This window comes from Trichomycterus rosablanca, chromosome 24 (assembly GCF_030014385.1).
Source record: "Trichomycterus rosablanca isolate fTriRos1 chromosome 24, fTriRos1.hap1, whole genome shotgun sequence".
NCBI lineage: Eukaryota > Metazoa > Chordata > Actinopteri > Siluriformes > Trichomycteridae > Trichomycterus > Trichomycterus rosablanca.
Genome location: NC_086011.1, coordinates 4,199,245 through 4,216,338, shown reverse-complemented (window position 1 = coordinate 4,216,338; position 17,094 = coordinate 4,199,245). Strand labels below are relative to the sequence as shown.

Genomic DNA, 17,094 nt, shown 5'->3' with positions numbered 1-17,094 from the left:
TTGCAGATGTAATGGGTCCCTTGTCTTTGTTGTCATCTTGGATTTTCTTGATGTGTTAAGGACGAACACTTAAAATAGAGTTAAATTAACCCAGAAATGACCAGCCTACCAAAATTCCTCTATTTGGACTAAGAGCTTTAAATGGCTTTGTAAACCCTTACCAGACTACTATATTGCAATAAATTACTTTGACATGTTAAAAACCGAGCTGGTCGAATTTGATATAAGGCAGAATGCTGGAAACAAGGTCCCTATTATAACATTACCTATCACATGAGCCACTTTTATTCCCCCATATATAAAACATACCACAAAAAACTTTTTTTTACCTGAACTCACTACAGATCAGCTAAAGTTCAGAGACAGAGGCCACATTCAACAAGGTGCTTTTAGAGGGGTTGGAATGTTTACCACACTACAGTGTGAACTACAGGGTTTGCTACACTACAGAAAATAAGGAAGAAGTTCAGAAGGTTTCTATAGGCACATTGTGTTCATCTCTCTCTGTCTGCTTTAGCTGAGTCTTTAGTGAGTATTAAAGTTGAGAGTCTGTTAAAAGCCTTTAAATGAAACACAAGAGAAACATCTAAATTCCCCACACAGGCTTAGTGATGTCCAGCAGCTATGCAAAGCAGGGTCACCCTAACAATAAGCACCGAAAATGTAATAAGAAAATAAACAGTCTGTCACTAACCACTGTACGATTTACAACTGTGACAAGACAGTTCAACCAATTGAGGGCTAAGGGCCTTGATCAAAGGGGGTGGGGCTTGAACAGACCACCTTTCGATTACTAGTTTTGTACCTTTACCACTGAGCTACAAACTCACTCACAAACACACTTGCATTTCCTTCTGTCTTATTTATAAATCATTAATGATAGTTTAAAAAAAAAAGCATTGGCGCTTTAGTGGTGAAGTAGCCTCATACATCAGACAACCGGTGCCAAGTCTCAAATCATACTGACTGGTCAGGTAACCCTAGATATCACAACTGATACCTACAATCTAACAAATAACAGATTTGTGCCCTGTTGTTTGATAGCTGTGGACAAGCCCTGATGTAGCGATGTTTCCTCGTGCCTCACCTGAAGACTGGTAACAGTGAGGCGACGGGCATCACTTGCAGGGGCACAGACAGGCACCAGGTATGGGCTGTCAGGTATGTGCTGGTCATTGAACTTCACAGACACTTCATAGTCCCCTGCAAAGAGAGATCAGCCATTAAGGTTTGCATACTAAGCCTTTTTTTTTTAAATTTAATTATAAGCTAAATTTTACCCACCAGGTTCCTGAGCCACATAGGAGACACCGCAGGATCCGTCCTTCTTGTCCTCAAAGGAGATTTCAGCACGACTTGGGCCCTCAACAGCAATGGACAGACCGCCAGCACCCGCCTCACGTGTCCAGATACTGAATTCAGCTAGATGATTCACAAATCATGTTCAAAGATTTTATTTGGGGGCGTGAATTAGAAACAATACAAATAAGATTGAGCCATTCATTAGCTTGGTTTGCATACCTGGTACGCCAATCTCTGCCCTTTCCAAGCCAGGACCCCCAGCCCTTACTTTCTGGGCCCCTCCATCTCCCAGAGGACCCACAGTGAACTGGAATGGACTGCTTGGCACATGCTGTCCACGGTATTTCACACTTACTGTGTGCACACCCATTTCATGGGGCACAAAGCGGACGCAGTAAGTGTGGTTGCCCACCGGCACAATCTCAGCAGGTTCAGTAGTTCCTGATGGGCTGGTGACCTGAGCAGACACATCATGGATGTCGATCTCTGGACAGACAAGTGGAGTGGGCAGATGAAGTCATGATGAAGGATATTTATTTATTTAAAAGAAATCAGCTGAGCCTCAAGAAAAAATTTAATTAAAAAAAAAAAAACTTTACTCTGCTGCAACAGAACCCAAAGAAAAGATCGTTTCAAATCAGCAGCTTAAATAACTATACTTTTCTGAAATAAAAGTATAGCTCATCACAGAAGCATTGAGGCAAAACATTCCAAAATGCTAAAAATACAAGCAGATAACTTTCCGATTATTCATCAATAATTTGTAATCATTCGTCAGACAAGTTTATCAGTAGGCAGCATATACCATTCACCAATCTTAGTCTTTGTTGTAATTATTTTAAAATGTTTACAATTGTTTAAGTATTACCCATTTTCTTTACATTATTTAGTTATCCCATTGTATGTAATTCCACAAAAACTACAGACCAAGAAAGATGAGTGCTCATAAGTGCTTCCTTCAAAAACGTAAAGCAACTGCCTCTTTTAAATTGCTGCTAGTAAAACGTAAAATGCAAGTGATTGTTTTCCTTTTTTTTTTTTAGTTAGACACACAGGACATGTTAACTATCTTGGACTCCAAGACACAGATGGCTAGAGCTTCGATGGGATTCAAATTGTTTATTGTCTCTTGAGTCCTAGTTATTTATATTCATGGAAATGCACAGCAATCTATAGTTAGCACAAACATTAAAAGGCATTAATTTACCATCCATGCTAAGTTGGCAAAATAGTCATTTGTACATCAAGTGTGATATTTTCCATGCAACTTAAACACAGGGCGTGCACACTGATGCTTTTACTTGTCTTTAGCTAAGCAGCTGTCAGATGTATAATTTGTCCCTCCATGCACCCCACATATATTACACAGGTATTCAGAGGGCAAATTAGACCCACACGTCAACAACTCATGCAGCAAACAGGAGCAAGCACTTTCTGCCAACCTCTTTGTCCTGCATGCCCAGCGCTTAAAACGCACCCTCCAGCCCAGAGGGCTTTGCAAAGGATGCTGCGCCCATCCTGCTTAGCCTCACTGAGCTCACAGTCACGCTCGTGACCCCCGCACACTGTGGCGTGTGGGAGGATTTGCCCCCAAGCCAGAGATAACAGTGAGAGCGATACACCCCGCGAGAGAGAAGTTCCCGGGCCAGAGCCAGGAGAAACCACGTCACTAAAGAGAGGAGAAACAGGCAAAGAAAGAGAGGAAAGATGAAGCAGATGAAAAGACAGGAAAGAAACAGTAAAGGTGGAAAAAACAGGTAAAATTGCAAGCGACTAATACAGTATTAATCACGATAATGCTTTGAATAATGACGTATGAAATCAGAAAGGTGCACAAAGTTAAGTTTTAATTTTCTGCACATTATAGGCAGCATGTGACCGAAATATTTTGCTTGGTGGCTGCAAAACAGACAATCATGACTACATGTCTTGTCTATAGCTAAGGATGTCTACATTATGTCCTATTATAGATATGCTATAAAAGACTGCCTACAAAACAAAGCACACAATATAGCACCTCTGTGTTTGACAACAGGACTGAAGGAGTTCCCAGTTCCCAGTGCGAGCCTTTCCAGCTGGCAGGAGAGACCATATGGCACCCCATACCCAGCCTGTATGAGCTCAGTCAAAAGTGTGCAAGTATCTGTGTGGCCTTTTCCATTACACTACTCATTACTCACCACCAACCTTCCATCACACTACCACCCGCCCTCCACTAGACTCATACTTAAACCTGGCTTACATATGGCTCGAGTCAACCTTCAACACATTGCAGACTAAACTGCTCAGCAACTGTCCTCATTTTTCAAAATTACACCCAATACACGTGTCATATTCTATATTTTATAAAACTACAACCAATCCTGAATGATTCTCAGGAACAATCTTATTTCTTATTTCTGAATTTGTTAAAACTACACAAACTTTATAATGAAACACATAACTGTGAAAACAAAATGCCTTTTTAGTTGCCATGTCTTTACAAACAGTAAAATAGAAAACAAATAGAGTCAAATTAAAAGCATCAGACTTGGGAATTCCAAATAAATGGAAAAATGTTACATTCTAAGACAGCAGCCCTTATTCATTTCAGGGACAAAATCCAGATACCAGGCCTGACATATGCTGGCATAAATCTGTACCCTAAATGAAAGAACTGGCATCACATCATACACCGAGGCATCCATCATCCAAAGCTCTATTCAGGTATGTGTCTCCATAACTCCAGCCACACAATGATTGCTCCAGCCACAAAATTTTACCTCATGGTTAACAGGAATGATTAGAAAACACCCAAGTCAAGAATGTGTGTGAGGATCTGATCCAAGCACAAATTTATGACAATATAAGTTGGATAAATAGCCCAAAATAGGAACGACATGTGTAAATACACATAATTACTTTAAGTAAAATTTAAGTAGCTTGTTTTTCAGTACACAAATTCATACATTTATTAACAAGCAGCATAAGTGATAAGATGAAATGTGATGTGAAAGTTTTAGTATAATTCAGTATGATTGAACTTGATTGAATTACAAAACTATCAATGAGATAAAACAATGTAAAATAACTGACTTAAAGTTAATGAGGTTAAAAATAATATATATTCTATATTCTTAAGAACATACTACCAGTCACTTTCCAAAGTGTACACAACAACATGCAACAACTCTTCATTAACACTTTAATTAATTCAGTCTCTTTCTTAAAGCAACAAATTCCATCCAAATGCAGTTTCAATTTTACTCAACCTCTACAACCCATCAGCAGCAACAATTCTTGTAACGCTTGTGGTTGTTTAAGAATTGACTAGTCGGAAATCCACTGTATTTGGTATCTCTTGGTGTCAGGGAGGACGATTTCATATTTGAGGCCAGACAGTATCATGAGCAGGGCTGTTTTTATACGAGACAAACCAGCTCCAGCTGGCAGACGTCTTTCACATGATATCTCCATCGAAAAGCAAGGATGGGTGGTAATGCATCAAATGCAATAAGGCATGTCAAAAGATAAAAAGCCAAAAACCCTTGTGAAAATGGTTCAGTGATTAAGTCATTGATTTAAAGCAGCTGCTATAATGATATCATTACACACAAACCTGAGGTATAAGCAATCATATATCATAATCATATCAAGCATATTTATCAAGAGCGGCACGTTTCTAAACTGTAATTTAGTGTCCGATCTCATAATTACACACAAACATCTATAAATGTATTTTAAAAAAATACCTGGGATCCTCAGGTTAAGATCACAAACACTTCCGACAGAGGCGACAGAAGCAGCTCTCTGGCGACGGCTGATACTTTCACGAATGCGCCCCTCTCCGGTTACTTTCACACTAAATGGACTGCCTGTAGAGTACAAGTATAGTTTTTATGTTATTACATTAAAACCTTGTTCTAAAACCCTGAAAAAGTCTTCAAACATCAGGCAAGTTACACTATACTAGATTTTTTCATTTCTATTCAGACACAAAAACATTACTGATGTAAGGTGATCATGACTAAGTGAAGTTTAAAAATCTATTCAGGCCAGTCAAATTCTCTGGGCATCGTCAGGAGCTTTCATCAAACCATAACCACAAGGTTCAAAGCACACAGTTGGATCAGGCACAGATAAAGGTAATGTTTGAGTGTACACATACTTTTGCCTATGCAATGTTATTAAATGGTGTCCTGTTGGAAGAGGCTTACCAGAAACATGATCCTCAGCAAACCTGATGGACACTAGGTAAGTACCAGGTTCTGTGGGACTATATGAGACACCGCAGGTTCCATCATCCATGTCCTCTGTCTGAATGTCCACTTTACTTGGACCCTCAATGGAAAGAGCTAGCCCACCATAACCTTGGTGGACAGGTAACAAACACAAAAACAGACAAAACATGCTCGTTATTTCTAATGAAACAGCAGATATTCTACAAATGAGACAAATGTGACTGACCAGCATGTCTGTGCATTTTCCTCAGTCCTAAAATAAATTTTACTAGCAAATTTATTGTTTAGTCTGGGAGTTTTTAAATAGCATGCCCTTTTACAAAGTGCTGTTGTATATTTTTACTGCTCACCTTGGAACCTCTCCTACTGATTAAGGTGATTTGGAAAAGTGAAAAATAACTGTAAACGAACCCAAAAAAATTACCTAGACATGCTGGCAGGAGTCTATTATGTGCTTGCTCATTTTAAAATGCCAGAAGCAGGCACCCCAGAGATGATCCAAGAAAAACTAAATGGGCCAAAACTGCAGGGCATTTCCACAAGATGTTGATGGAAATGCCTTAAATAAACTGTTCCAGTAAGAATTACACAACTGACTATTTCCAGAATGCTACAAATTATATAGTTATGCACCCCAAAAGTCACAGTATCAGTATCATATAGCCACGCTCCTTTATGTCTTGGTGTCTAAACTTGTAAAGTTAAAATAATAACATTAGTTTTTTTATTTTATTAGTTTATTCTTTTTCCAGGGAACCTTAAACAGAGTCAGGGTTCAATATCAAAGTCTTAGAAATAAAATATCTGTTAAAAGCATTTTTAAACTCAAAATCTGTGTATATTTTGATTTTTCACCAGACAGCTATACTATACTAAAACAGCGTGAAAGGCTTCAAGTTCTTTTTCTTGGATAACTTTTGAACATTTCTTACCAGCATCTCTGGTGTCCACAACAAAGTCAGCACTCTGAAAGGTGCACCCTTCGACCAGTCCAGGCCCGAACACTTTCACCCTGCTGGCGTCTCCTATTTCAGACTGTAGTACCATTATGGAGATTGGGCTGTTAGCGACGTGCCGTCCATTCTTCTTTATGCTGACCAAGTGCTCACCAACCTCTCGGGGTATGAAGGAAATACCTGATGTTTTTGAAGAAAACCAAGTTTACTAGAGCAGTAGATTAAAACAAGAGTGATATGACAGAAATAGCAGCGTTTTAAAACCACATTTTCTGTGAGGGCCAATCTGTTCAATAACCAGGTCGCTCCTGTAACACAGCACAGCCTAGTCTGGAAGGCTCAGGGCTCACATGTGCTTTCTGTTCTGGAAAGCCTGTCACTTTTTAAACTGTTGTTTATGCACAGTCATAAACAATCTGTCCACTTTCAAATGTACAAATGTATTACAGACCAACCAAATTGGCTCGAGATTTTCTCGTCAAAAGAGAAGATGTAATTACTTATTTATAGGACTTATTGACTTAATGCTCAAATTTTAGACAAAGGCCTTTCTGTTAAATGATTAAAACTGAGTCTATTTTAATAATATTTAATAACTGACACCATTGGCAGAGATGGGCAGAAAAATAATAAACATCTGTTAATTAGAATTGCATCTCACGTCTCTAATTTGTTAGAATTCATTAGTAACTCGTAGACGACTTTCTATTTGACAGGGGTATAAACATCAGGTCATAAACACTACACTTTTGAATTAATTTTCCTAAAATAATTGAATCAACAATGTTTTATAAACTTTAGTGTGATTAAACGAATCCCTCATGACTGTTTATTTCAACAATTACCACAATAATAAAGTTTTATGAGATCCTCTCACCGATGTGATTGTTGGGCTGTCTCTTAAGAAGACACGGTTCATCATGACCTGATGGAGCTTTGATGCTTGCTGTGAGCAGACTGAGGTCAGTCTCTGTGATGTCCAGAGCAAAATCAGCAGCCGAGCCCAGCTTTACATGAGACCTCCTCTTATTGTCCTCTAAAAATAAAACCAAGCAGTTAGTAATTATAACCCTATAATATATAGATTATAATTAGTGTATTGATTTAATTTAGCACAATACATTTGGGTATTACATTTTGGTCCTAATGTACCAGCCTGAAGCACATATGGACCAAATTGGCGCTGAAGGGCTGTCTCTTATAGCACACCAATCGTTATACAGCATGTTTAAAATAGTAACATTACCAATGATGTTTTATTTTAACATACTACTTTCCATTTATTAATCCCCAACTTCTTGACATTCTTCCTGCCTCATTTACTGACATTTAATAACCTCCCACCCCCAAGGGAAGCACCGCTCCATAATGTCTCCACAGCATGCCCTAAGCTGTACTCAATTTGTTTAGCTTGTATGAATATTTAAAGTCAGTTCTTGCCTGTGATCCTGGCAGTGAAGGGGCTGCCGGCGATGTGTTTGTCATTATATCGCACCAGAATGTTGTAATCCCCGGGCAGCGTGGGCAGATATGTGACTGTGCAAGTGCCGTCCTTATTGTCCACGCAGCTGATCTCTGCCTTAGATGGGCCTTCAATGGCCAGGTCCAGTCCACCTAACAAAATAAAATAATATTTATTATTCTCAGAATCAGACAACCTTAAATTGTAATTTGTACACACACAATCTATATTCAGCCCATTTGGTTAAAAGGTGCATTATTGGCCCTTGTGCAGACTACTAAAGTTTCTCCAAACCAAACAATTCAAACAACGTCATAGTGTACTTCACTTTGCTGCAACACCCTGGGGAAGGTCCTGTCCTGTTGCAGCTTTACTGTTTCTTTTTAATTAAAAAATTTAGGAGTTTCAGCTCCACCTATTGCTAACATGTTTAATATTAATTATATACAAAGATATGCTTACAACTTTGTGCAAAATGGGGTGTCCACACCATGACTCAAAAACTGTTAACAAATGTGAACAAGTTGCTGGCATTGTAACTGCACCACAAAGTGGAGCAGTTGGTGTTACACTACACCTGTTATTTTATGTTGTGATATTAAAGTTAATTTCAGAGTTACAAAAATGTGAAGAAGTCTTATTTTGCAACATGACAGTAATGTTTGCTACCTTAATAGTGAGATTAGGATAATTAACATAACATTAATAGCAGGAATAAAACATATTATATGCCTGCCCTGCATACCAAGTAGTAGTAGCAATAATGTAAGTGCATCATTGGACTAACTGAATATAGATTTATGTTTTTGCAAATTTGAATCACATGCATTCATTAATAAAATGGAATTACTGGCTACAGAGAATCATTATTAGAAAGTTCAGTATATCATAAACCATTAGTGAATAGTACAGAGCAAAGTGGTCGTGCCAACCTTCAGCAGCATCCTCGGTATAGATGGTAAATAAAGCTGGTTTGTTAGCGACACCATACACAAGGCCCGGTCCGTAAGCTGTAACGTTGGGACTGTTAGAATGGTTGACGTAGAATTGTAGAGGACTCTCTGTGGAGGGAACACACACAGTGAGAAATCTCACACAGCTCTGTGACAGGCTGGGAAATTAGCCAGAATGCACAGGTGTTTCAGGTTATAAATCATTCTGACATGCTTTCATACTGAACTGTATCTTGTACATACTCGGTGCTCATCAAAGCAAAGGCTGAGGCAATAGGGTTCGAGAGATTTCACTATCTTGGAAAAGGTGTCTAAAACAAATTGTCTGAAAGTTATTTAAGATTAATGTAACCATTCTGCTGCATGTACGCACTTTCAGAATAACAGTTTTATATTAAGCCTGTGTTTGTACTGAACAGGATATCCATATTTAATGAGTCATTGTTTAGTCCAGGCAAACAGAAACCCAGCGTGTAAAGCAGAAATACTGAATCAAATCAAAGGTGCCATATATGGTCACATAGCTGCTTTGGGTAGGGTTTGGCTCATTGTGCTAATATAATACACCCATTCAAAAGACAATGCTTGATACTTAATACCCACTATAGAAGCTGACAGCAGTAGATTTGTGACCTGGATAACATGCCGCCTTTCACACAAGCCCCAACACGAGGTGCCTCACCCAACCTCACAGTTCCCATACTGCACCAAGGCTGTACAGAATTCCCCAAAAAATCATAGTCATAGTGAACTCATACAGGAGATCTCATAAAGCCAGAAACATTTAGTTTTCTTTCCTGTTCTCAGATATATCATGAAAGGTAAATTTCCACTGAACCCATGTCAGGGCTTGATTCACGCTGGAAGTCTTGAGGTACCAAGGGTTGGAGAACTGGATAAAATGGGTAAAAAGATCATGAGGAAAACAACTTACTAATGTAAATTAGCCTAATCATACTTTACATATGAAAGAAATCCAACACTAATATGAAGTGAATGTGTAAGTTAAGATATATATCTTTAAATAAAACTGTGTGTCAGTTGTTGATAAGGTTTTAGGAACGTTGAAGTGGCCATCTGTGTAACTGATACAAAGAACAAGCCCTCTTAATCACTGTGAACATAGGCAAATCCAAAGAATACAAGCATAGAATTAGACGCCACCAATAAACTCTTTGGAAGGTGTGCAAAATAAAAGTCTTTTATTTAATCACAAACGTCTCTGGAGTTCATTAGACTTTACTGGAACTAAGTTATATGATTATATTAAAAAAAGCCTATTGGCAAGAAGCTCAGGGTTATAGTTACATCTTCCACCAAGATTCAATACATAAAAATCCAAATAAAAATGGTCAGATCAGTGCAGAATCATGTTTTATTATGACCGTCCCAGTTCCATGATCATAACCTTTTTAAAATGCTTTGAGTTGAGCAAAAGAGAAAAGGATGGCCAGTAGGATATGAGGAGATTCTGTATTGACTCAGCAGAGTAAGGGAAGCTGCACCAAGTATTAAATGTATGGGTGCCAATGGTTTTAAATCCATGGCTTTTCTTTTTCTATTTAATAAAAAAGCTTTAGCTGCTGAATAAGATACTCCAGACTCTTACCAGGAATGTGGGCGCCGTTGTATTTGATGTGCATCTCATGCAGGCCCGTCTCTGTAGGAGCGTATTTGACAGTGACCGTTCCATCTTTGTTGTCTATAATCTCAGGCTCATCTGTTTTGCCAGACGGCATGTGGACTTTACCTAGAGAGTAAAGGCAGAGCCAAAACAACAAATGTCAGATAAATGCCAGTGCAATCTTAAATAACTCAAATAGTTTCCAAAACATAAACTTCCAGGATTTTTGTTATTAATGCGTTATTATAATCTTAAAATTCACAGAACAGAGAATGTGTCCAACCCCTTCCTGCAATAACAGCAAATCTGGTGAACTCTAGATCACAAATGGGAACACAACATCTGGAATCTATTCTTTAATAAGTCACCTAAGCTTTTATGTTACTCAAACATTTTAGTATCATAATATAATCATTTTTATTTTGGCACTCTGCTGGCTTAGTCTAGTGCAGCCTTTCTCAACCGGGGTGGCGTCAAAAATATTCTGATAGTGATGGGTCGTTCGCGAACAATCCGATTCTATTAAACGGCTCTTTAAAAGGAACCGAATTGCGCTTCTGGGAATTAATCAGTCATAATAAGAGCTGTTTATTGTCGAAATTCTAATCTGAAAACGGCGAGCCACACACACACACACACACACACACACACACACACACACACACACACACACACACACACACACACACACACACACACACAAAGAGAGAGACACAAACTGATTGTTATTACTAACTCAATGTAAATATAATTTTTATTGTTATTATTTTGCACTGTTTTTATTAATATTTTATTATATTTTATATTTTTGCACATGTAACTGTTTTGTATATATTTGTTCTTTCTTATTGTTATTTTTATTATTTCTCTCTAACTTGCTTTGGCAATACGAATGTCCTTATTTGTCATGCCAATAAAGCTTCTTTTGAGTTAAGAGAGCCGTTGCCGAGCTACAGAGAGAACATGCAGAAAAAGAAGCAGTGCTCTTAGTATAATGACAAATAATTGAGAAATAAACATTAAAATCATTTAATTATGTTAAATCTGATTCATTCATGGCGCGAACTGAGCTTTTCGAGCCTAACTTACATCAAAAACAAGTACAGGGAGCGACTGAGGGCTCTGGACCAGGAGCTCCGCGTCTGCCTCTCATCCATCCCTGCCAGAATAGGGCGACTGTGTGCATCATCCCAGGCTCAGGTTTCCCATTAAAAGTAAGTCACGTTTACCCCTCCCTCCCCTAAATGACACCTTATGGTGTGTGTGCGTGTGTGTTAGCAGTCCAAGGGATGCAGAGTGTACGTTTTTTAATACATTTTAGACTGGGGTGACTTGAGATTTTGCATACTTTTAAAGGGTGCCGTGACTGAAAAAAGGTTGAGAAACACTGGTCTAGTGCACCACCATACAGACCAGTGTTGGAGTCTTTAATGTTTTACTACAAAATTGCTCCTTCATTTATTAGTCTTTAGATTTTGTTTATGTGATTTCACACAGAATGTACAAAATGATTAGACAGATTTTGGGATTTGGGAATTAAACTCTTCTGGTGTTAAAACAAGCAAAGTCTGGAAACCCTGTAGGTGCAAGAACTCAGTGCAGATCATAGGAAACTTTCACAACTTTCACAAAGAGTTTTCCCAGATGTGAATGTGTATGTTGTTGACATTTATCATCCTATAAAACATTCAATTCTCACCTGTGATTTCACCTTTGCTGAAGGAAAAAGGAATGACCATGTCGAATGGCCGGAAGCTTGAACCATTCATACTGCTCACTGGAACATACGAGCCATCTGTGACCTGCACGCAAAAGGGAAATTTGAATTAAATATATATATATATTGATGTTTCCTGGCTCCAGGCCAATAAATGCCTTTGAGAAGAGTTTCTTTTTTAGAGACGACTCAGAGTTCAGGAGGTGAGGACAGTGGGTGTTCAATAATTCAGCCACAGCAGTAACATGCAATAAATACATCAGTGGAGTGATGAAGTTCAGATAAAAAAGATAAACAATGAATTAAACCAGCAGATGACCTGAAACAGATATGAAAAAGGTCTGGAATAGAAGAAATGATGTAGATGGTAACACTTCTAATCAATGGAACTGAGCTAGAAAGAGGTGACACATTGGGCTCCTTATCAGATTATTTACATAAATATTTCTTAATGTGGAAACTTGAAATACAGGGGATCAAGTGAGGTACATGGCATGGTTTAACATCTGGTTTACTGGAAGTTTACAGTGGAACTCAAATGTTGGCATCATGAGAGAAGTTGACAGGGATAGATAACCAATAAAACACACAATGCTTACAGATGAATTATATTTAAGTTACCTATGTAATCATAGTTTTACTTTAGCTTATTTTACCTCATTTTGCCTCTGACCAAAACTGAAACTAAGACCGAGTTCACCCATGAACCAAATTTACTAGAGGGGGAGAAAAAAAAGAGGGAAAGCCATTTCCTAAAGGAATCAGTCATACAAGAGAACACAGTCTCGATTCAAGAAGAAGCAGATTAGCCATGAACGTGCAGCCATTTCCTAAAACGAACAATGATCGATTGGTCCAGTTGAGGCAGACCTGCATGAAAACCACTTACATCACCAAACAGAGGGAAAAAGGAGGAGAAGAGACCAAGAAAAACAAAACACCAGTCAGACAGAGACGTGAATGAAGTAGTGTGCATGGAACCAGCCCTGAATCAGCGTACAGGCTAAAAAGAGGAAGTAATGATGGCAGTGGTGCATTCTGGCTCCCAGAGTTGGAACAGGCTGTGTAAAGAGTAAAGAAAGCTAGATGGGAAGTATATGAATGAATGATGAGGGATTGAGGAGTGTGTACCCAGGGCTGGAAGCCGGCACCTGGAGCAGCCTGATTCTGCAGGACTGACTGCTGCTGTTGCACAGGAGCCTCATCAGTAGCCTGAAGAATCAAAGAGCAGGTTACATACAGTGTCACCAAAGAGTGATTATTTTTATAATATACTAAATATACTGTAGTAATAGATGCCAATTAATCTAAAAATGTATTTGATTGATTAAAATGATGCTACAAACTAATTAAAACACTTAATGCACAACAACGACTTTTTAAATATTGACTAACAGATTAATCATTGTTGAACATGTGAAGTACATACTAGAAATAGCTATTTTAATACAATACTTGCATAAAAGCAAGTTTTACTTGTATCTGCAAACTAAAATTGATGAAAATGAGCAGCCTGCAGCAACTTATTTGTTTTAAACACAGTTTAGCAGTATACGAGTAAGAAAAACTAAATATTTTAAAGGAGACAACAGCTGAAGCTCACCATGACTTTGAAGGGGCTGTGTGGGATGTTCTCTCCACCAAAGCGCACATAGATCACGTACGATCCTGGCTTTGGTGCCGTGTAGAAGATGTCAAAAGTACCGTCCTCGTTCTCGATGACTTCAGCCTCCACCTCAGTTCCATCAGGAGTGACAACAATGCACGAGACCTTTCCATTTCCTGCCCCTTTAGCATTCACCACGAAGCCCACCTCCTCACCAATGCCAATGGTGGGACCAATGCCAGGACCTGCAAGTTAAAAACAGACATTAATTAAAACATGATTAATTGATACATCCAAAGCCTGCCATTCAGACTCCCTCCATCAGGATTCACACTGCAATGATGCAGTTTTATTAACCATTCCCATGATCCAAACAGTCATTTATATATTAGGAATACTAACCGTACTGTTTTAGACCTTGTTTAGAAAAAGGATTTCACATTAAACACTCAACTATCAAAGATGCACCATAGAAACCAAGAAACTTTAAATCTAAATATTAGTCGACTTATATTAGTTGTTTAAAATGTTGAATTGCAATGCTACTGAGCATTTATCAGGCACAAAGGTTTTTTAGTCTAAATACAGATAAACAGATTTTTCTGCATTTTGAGCAACTTTGCTTTATAAAAAATGCAATAATAGGAACTTCCTCTTTGTCTACTTTTTAAATGTATTAATCCCAAAGATTGGTTCAAGTAATTTATAAAATTAATAAATGAAAAATTGGTGATATTTGGAAAAATGTGCACTATAAATACAGGAATCCAAAACGTCATGGCTAAACAGATGCTTTTAATTTATTTGAGGTTCACTCACCAGTGACTGTGCACTTGCTAGCGTCGCCTGTGGTGGTCGCCCGCACTTTATAGGGAGAGGTTGGGATCTCATCACCTCCATATTTGATAACAATTGTGTACCGGCCAACTTTATCTGGCACATAAGATACCTTGTATGTCCCATTCTGGTTGTCCTGAATGCTCGCTTTCTTAGGTTTACCATCTTGGTCCTGAAAAAAAAAATTTGAACTCAGTACAGACCTGTCTGCAGCCTGTTCTCACACTGCCAAAATGAGTAAAGAAGCGAGGAGAATATGGAAACAAGCCAGACACTTCCTCTAGCCAAGATGGACTACAGGGGTCCACAGATGAGCTCACTGAAGCAAGCCAGAGCTGCTCTCGTTCTTGTTTCAATCGTCTATAATTACATAGCAGAACCTCATCCCATTCCAGACAGTGAATGAAGATGGGTATGAGGCCAATCTTTCTACAGGAAATTACTCATACAGCATAAAGGACGACATTCTGCCTTAACTAGACTTCCTTTTCTCTAAACATGCTTTTGGACAGACAAGCACACATGAAATAAAATGAAAGTGTTTCCTGATGGATCCTAATATTAAATGATCGTGATAATTTCTCAAAGAACCATAAAAAAGATTAAATATAAGAAAGTCTCCAAATGGGAGAATACCAGGTCAAATGTATTTCCTATTTGTATAAGACCGTAATTTACAGTCTGTGAATGAAGTTCTAGTTTCCTTGGTCAAACGCCCTGTTCATTTTTTGAAAGCAAAAACAAGAAAACATCCTCTAGAGTGAAAAAACTTAAATATTGGCATAGTAGTGATGTATGAATCTTACGGTAATCTGGACTGACAGTTGGCCCTCTCCTGCATCTTTGGCATCAATGGTGAACTCGACAGGCAGGCTGGCCGGAAGACCTGAGGTCAGTCCTGGCCCACTAGCACAAACCTTACTGGCATCATGTGTGGGCAGGACTCGCAGTTTAAATGGGCTAGAAAAGAACATCAGTAAACAGTAAAAGTCTTTTTTAAACCAGTGACAGTGTATTTAAACAAGCATTTGAAGTGGAATATCAGGGTAACGGTACCTGCGCGGTATCTCTTCTTCAGCATATTTGACTGCTACAGAGTAGGGTCCCTCCACTGATGGTGTGTAGGCTGCAGTGTGTGTGCCATCACCGTTGTCTGTTATTTCAACAGGCTCAGCCACGCCTTAATGGAAATAATGATCAAGTAAATTACATGTCGACTCTTTCACAGTCATTGCAGAACATCAGCAATGTAGAAGTTATTTCTGATCATGTAAAAGTGTGTTTTAAAGGTGGAAAGTAAATAAATATTAGGCATGTCTTACCTTTAGGGCCAGTTACAGCTACAGAAAGTGGTGCTATGCCAGCCTTGCTGCAGTCCACAGTGAAAGACTGGGGGATTTTAGCACGCACACCTGAACTCAATCCAGGCCCAGCAAGCTTCACCTTACTGGAGTCCACAATGTCCTTCACAGGCACCTTGAATGGACTTCCTGATGAGAATCCAAACACGCACTGTTATTTAGCAAAAATATTTAAAATACTCTAGTACAGTGTTCTGTAACAGTAAACATAATAATGGTAATTGTCTGGTCTTAACCGCTGTCCATATTTACTTGGTAATGTTTTAGACAAATTACTCCAACATACAATCACTGGCCACTTCATCGGAAACGTGTTGGAAACATTCCCTTCAGATTTTGGTCCATGATGACATTGACTGCATCATGTAATTGTTGCAGATTTGCCAGCTGTTTTATCACATCCCAAAAATGCTCTATATGCTGATACTTGACTAGACTGTTGAGTTGTATTTTACTTTGGGTGGGTGGCTGATCTTGCAGCATGGAAAACTCACCTTTACACCTGTTCATTCAGATGAGTTCACTAGCTTGTGTTTATGTACATTATTTATAGTAACACTAGATTTACATGCTACACCATATGTGGTTTTGTAGACCTTACAAAAATGTATGTCCAGTCTACGTACCAGGAATGGGCTGTCCACCATATGTGATGTTTACATCATACACGCCAGGAACATAAGGAGTGTACTCAACATTGCAACTGCCATCCTTGTTGTCTTTGCAAGACATCTTGGACTCTGAGGGCCCCTCAACTGCAATGCCAAGGCCTCCAATACCTGCTCCTCTGGTTAGTTGGAAAAAAATGGCAATTACTAATTACATCGATAAAACTGTATGGATACAGAGTAAATGCAAAGTGACTGCTTATTGAACACATTGGGGGCCAAAAGTTTGAGGTTACTAGTAAAAATAATTCTAGTTTGAATTTCACTTAAATACAATGTTTCTGACAGATCAACAGATAATTAATTCTATGAAAATGTTATGATGGCCTACACTTTGGTAAGTAGTTGTTGTAAAGCTTTGAAGTTCTACATTTGTAATAAACATTGT

The 17,094-nt window shown here is 38.6% G+C and overlaps 1 protein-coding gene across 2 annotated transcripts in view; it reads right to left on the bottom strand.

Moving 5' to 3' along the window:
- flnbl (filamin B, like) overlaps nt 1–17,094 on the bottom strand; it is a 62,080-nt gene that overhangs the window by 3,714 nt on the left and 41,272 nt on the right. Inside the window, exons 23-40 of one of the 2 annotated variants that reach the window (XM_062986951.1) lie at nt 16,665–16,825; nt 16,000–16,167; nt 15,734–15,857; nt 15,484–15,637; nt 14,660–14,849; nt 13,838–14,085; nt 13,366–13,446; nt 12,217–12,319; nt 10,503–10,643; nt 8,873–9,001; nt 7,919–8,092; nt 7,356–7,514; nt 6,455–6,658; nt 5,499–5,651; nt 5,034–5,156; nt 1,522–1,788; nt 1,285–1,422; nt 1,088–1,203 (exon numbers count right to left, since the gene is read on the bottom strand). In XM_062986951.1, the coding sequence (XP_062843021.1) occupies nt 1,088–1,203; nt 1,285–1,422; nt 1,522–1,788; nt 5,034–5,156; nt 5,499–5,651; nt 6,455–6,658; nt 7,356–7,514; nt 7,919–8,092; nt 8,873–9,001; nt 10,503–10,643; nt 12,217–12,319; nt 13,366–13,446; nt 13,838–14,085; nt 14,660–14,849; nt 15,484–15,637; nt 15,734–15,857; nt 16,000–16,167; nt 16,665–16,825 (2,833 nt within the window). The remainder of the gene's footprint in view (nt 1–1,087; nt 1,204–1,284; nt 1,423–1,521; nt 1,789–5,033; nt 5,157–5,498; nt 5,652–6,454; nt 6,659–7,355; nt 7,515–7,918; nt 8,093–8,872; nt 9,002–10,502; nt 10,644–12,216; nt 12,320–13,365; nt 13,447–13,837; nt 14,086–14,659; nt 14,850–15,483; nt 15,638–15,733; nt 15,858–15,999; nt 16,168–16,664; nt 16,826–17,094) is intronic. The other variant, XM_062986952.1, reaches the window with a different exon arrangement.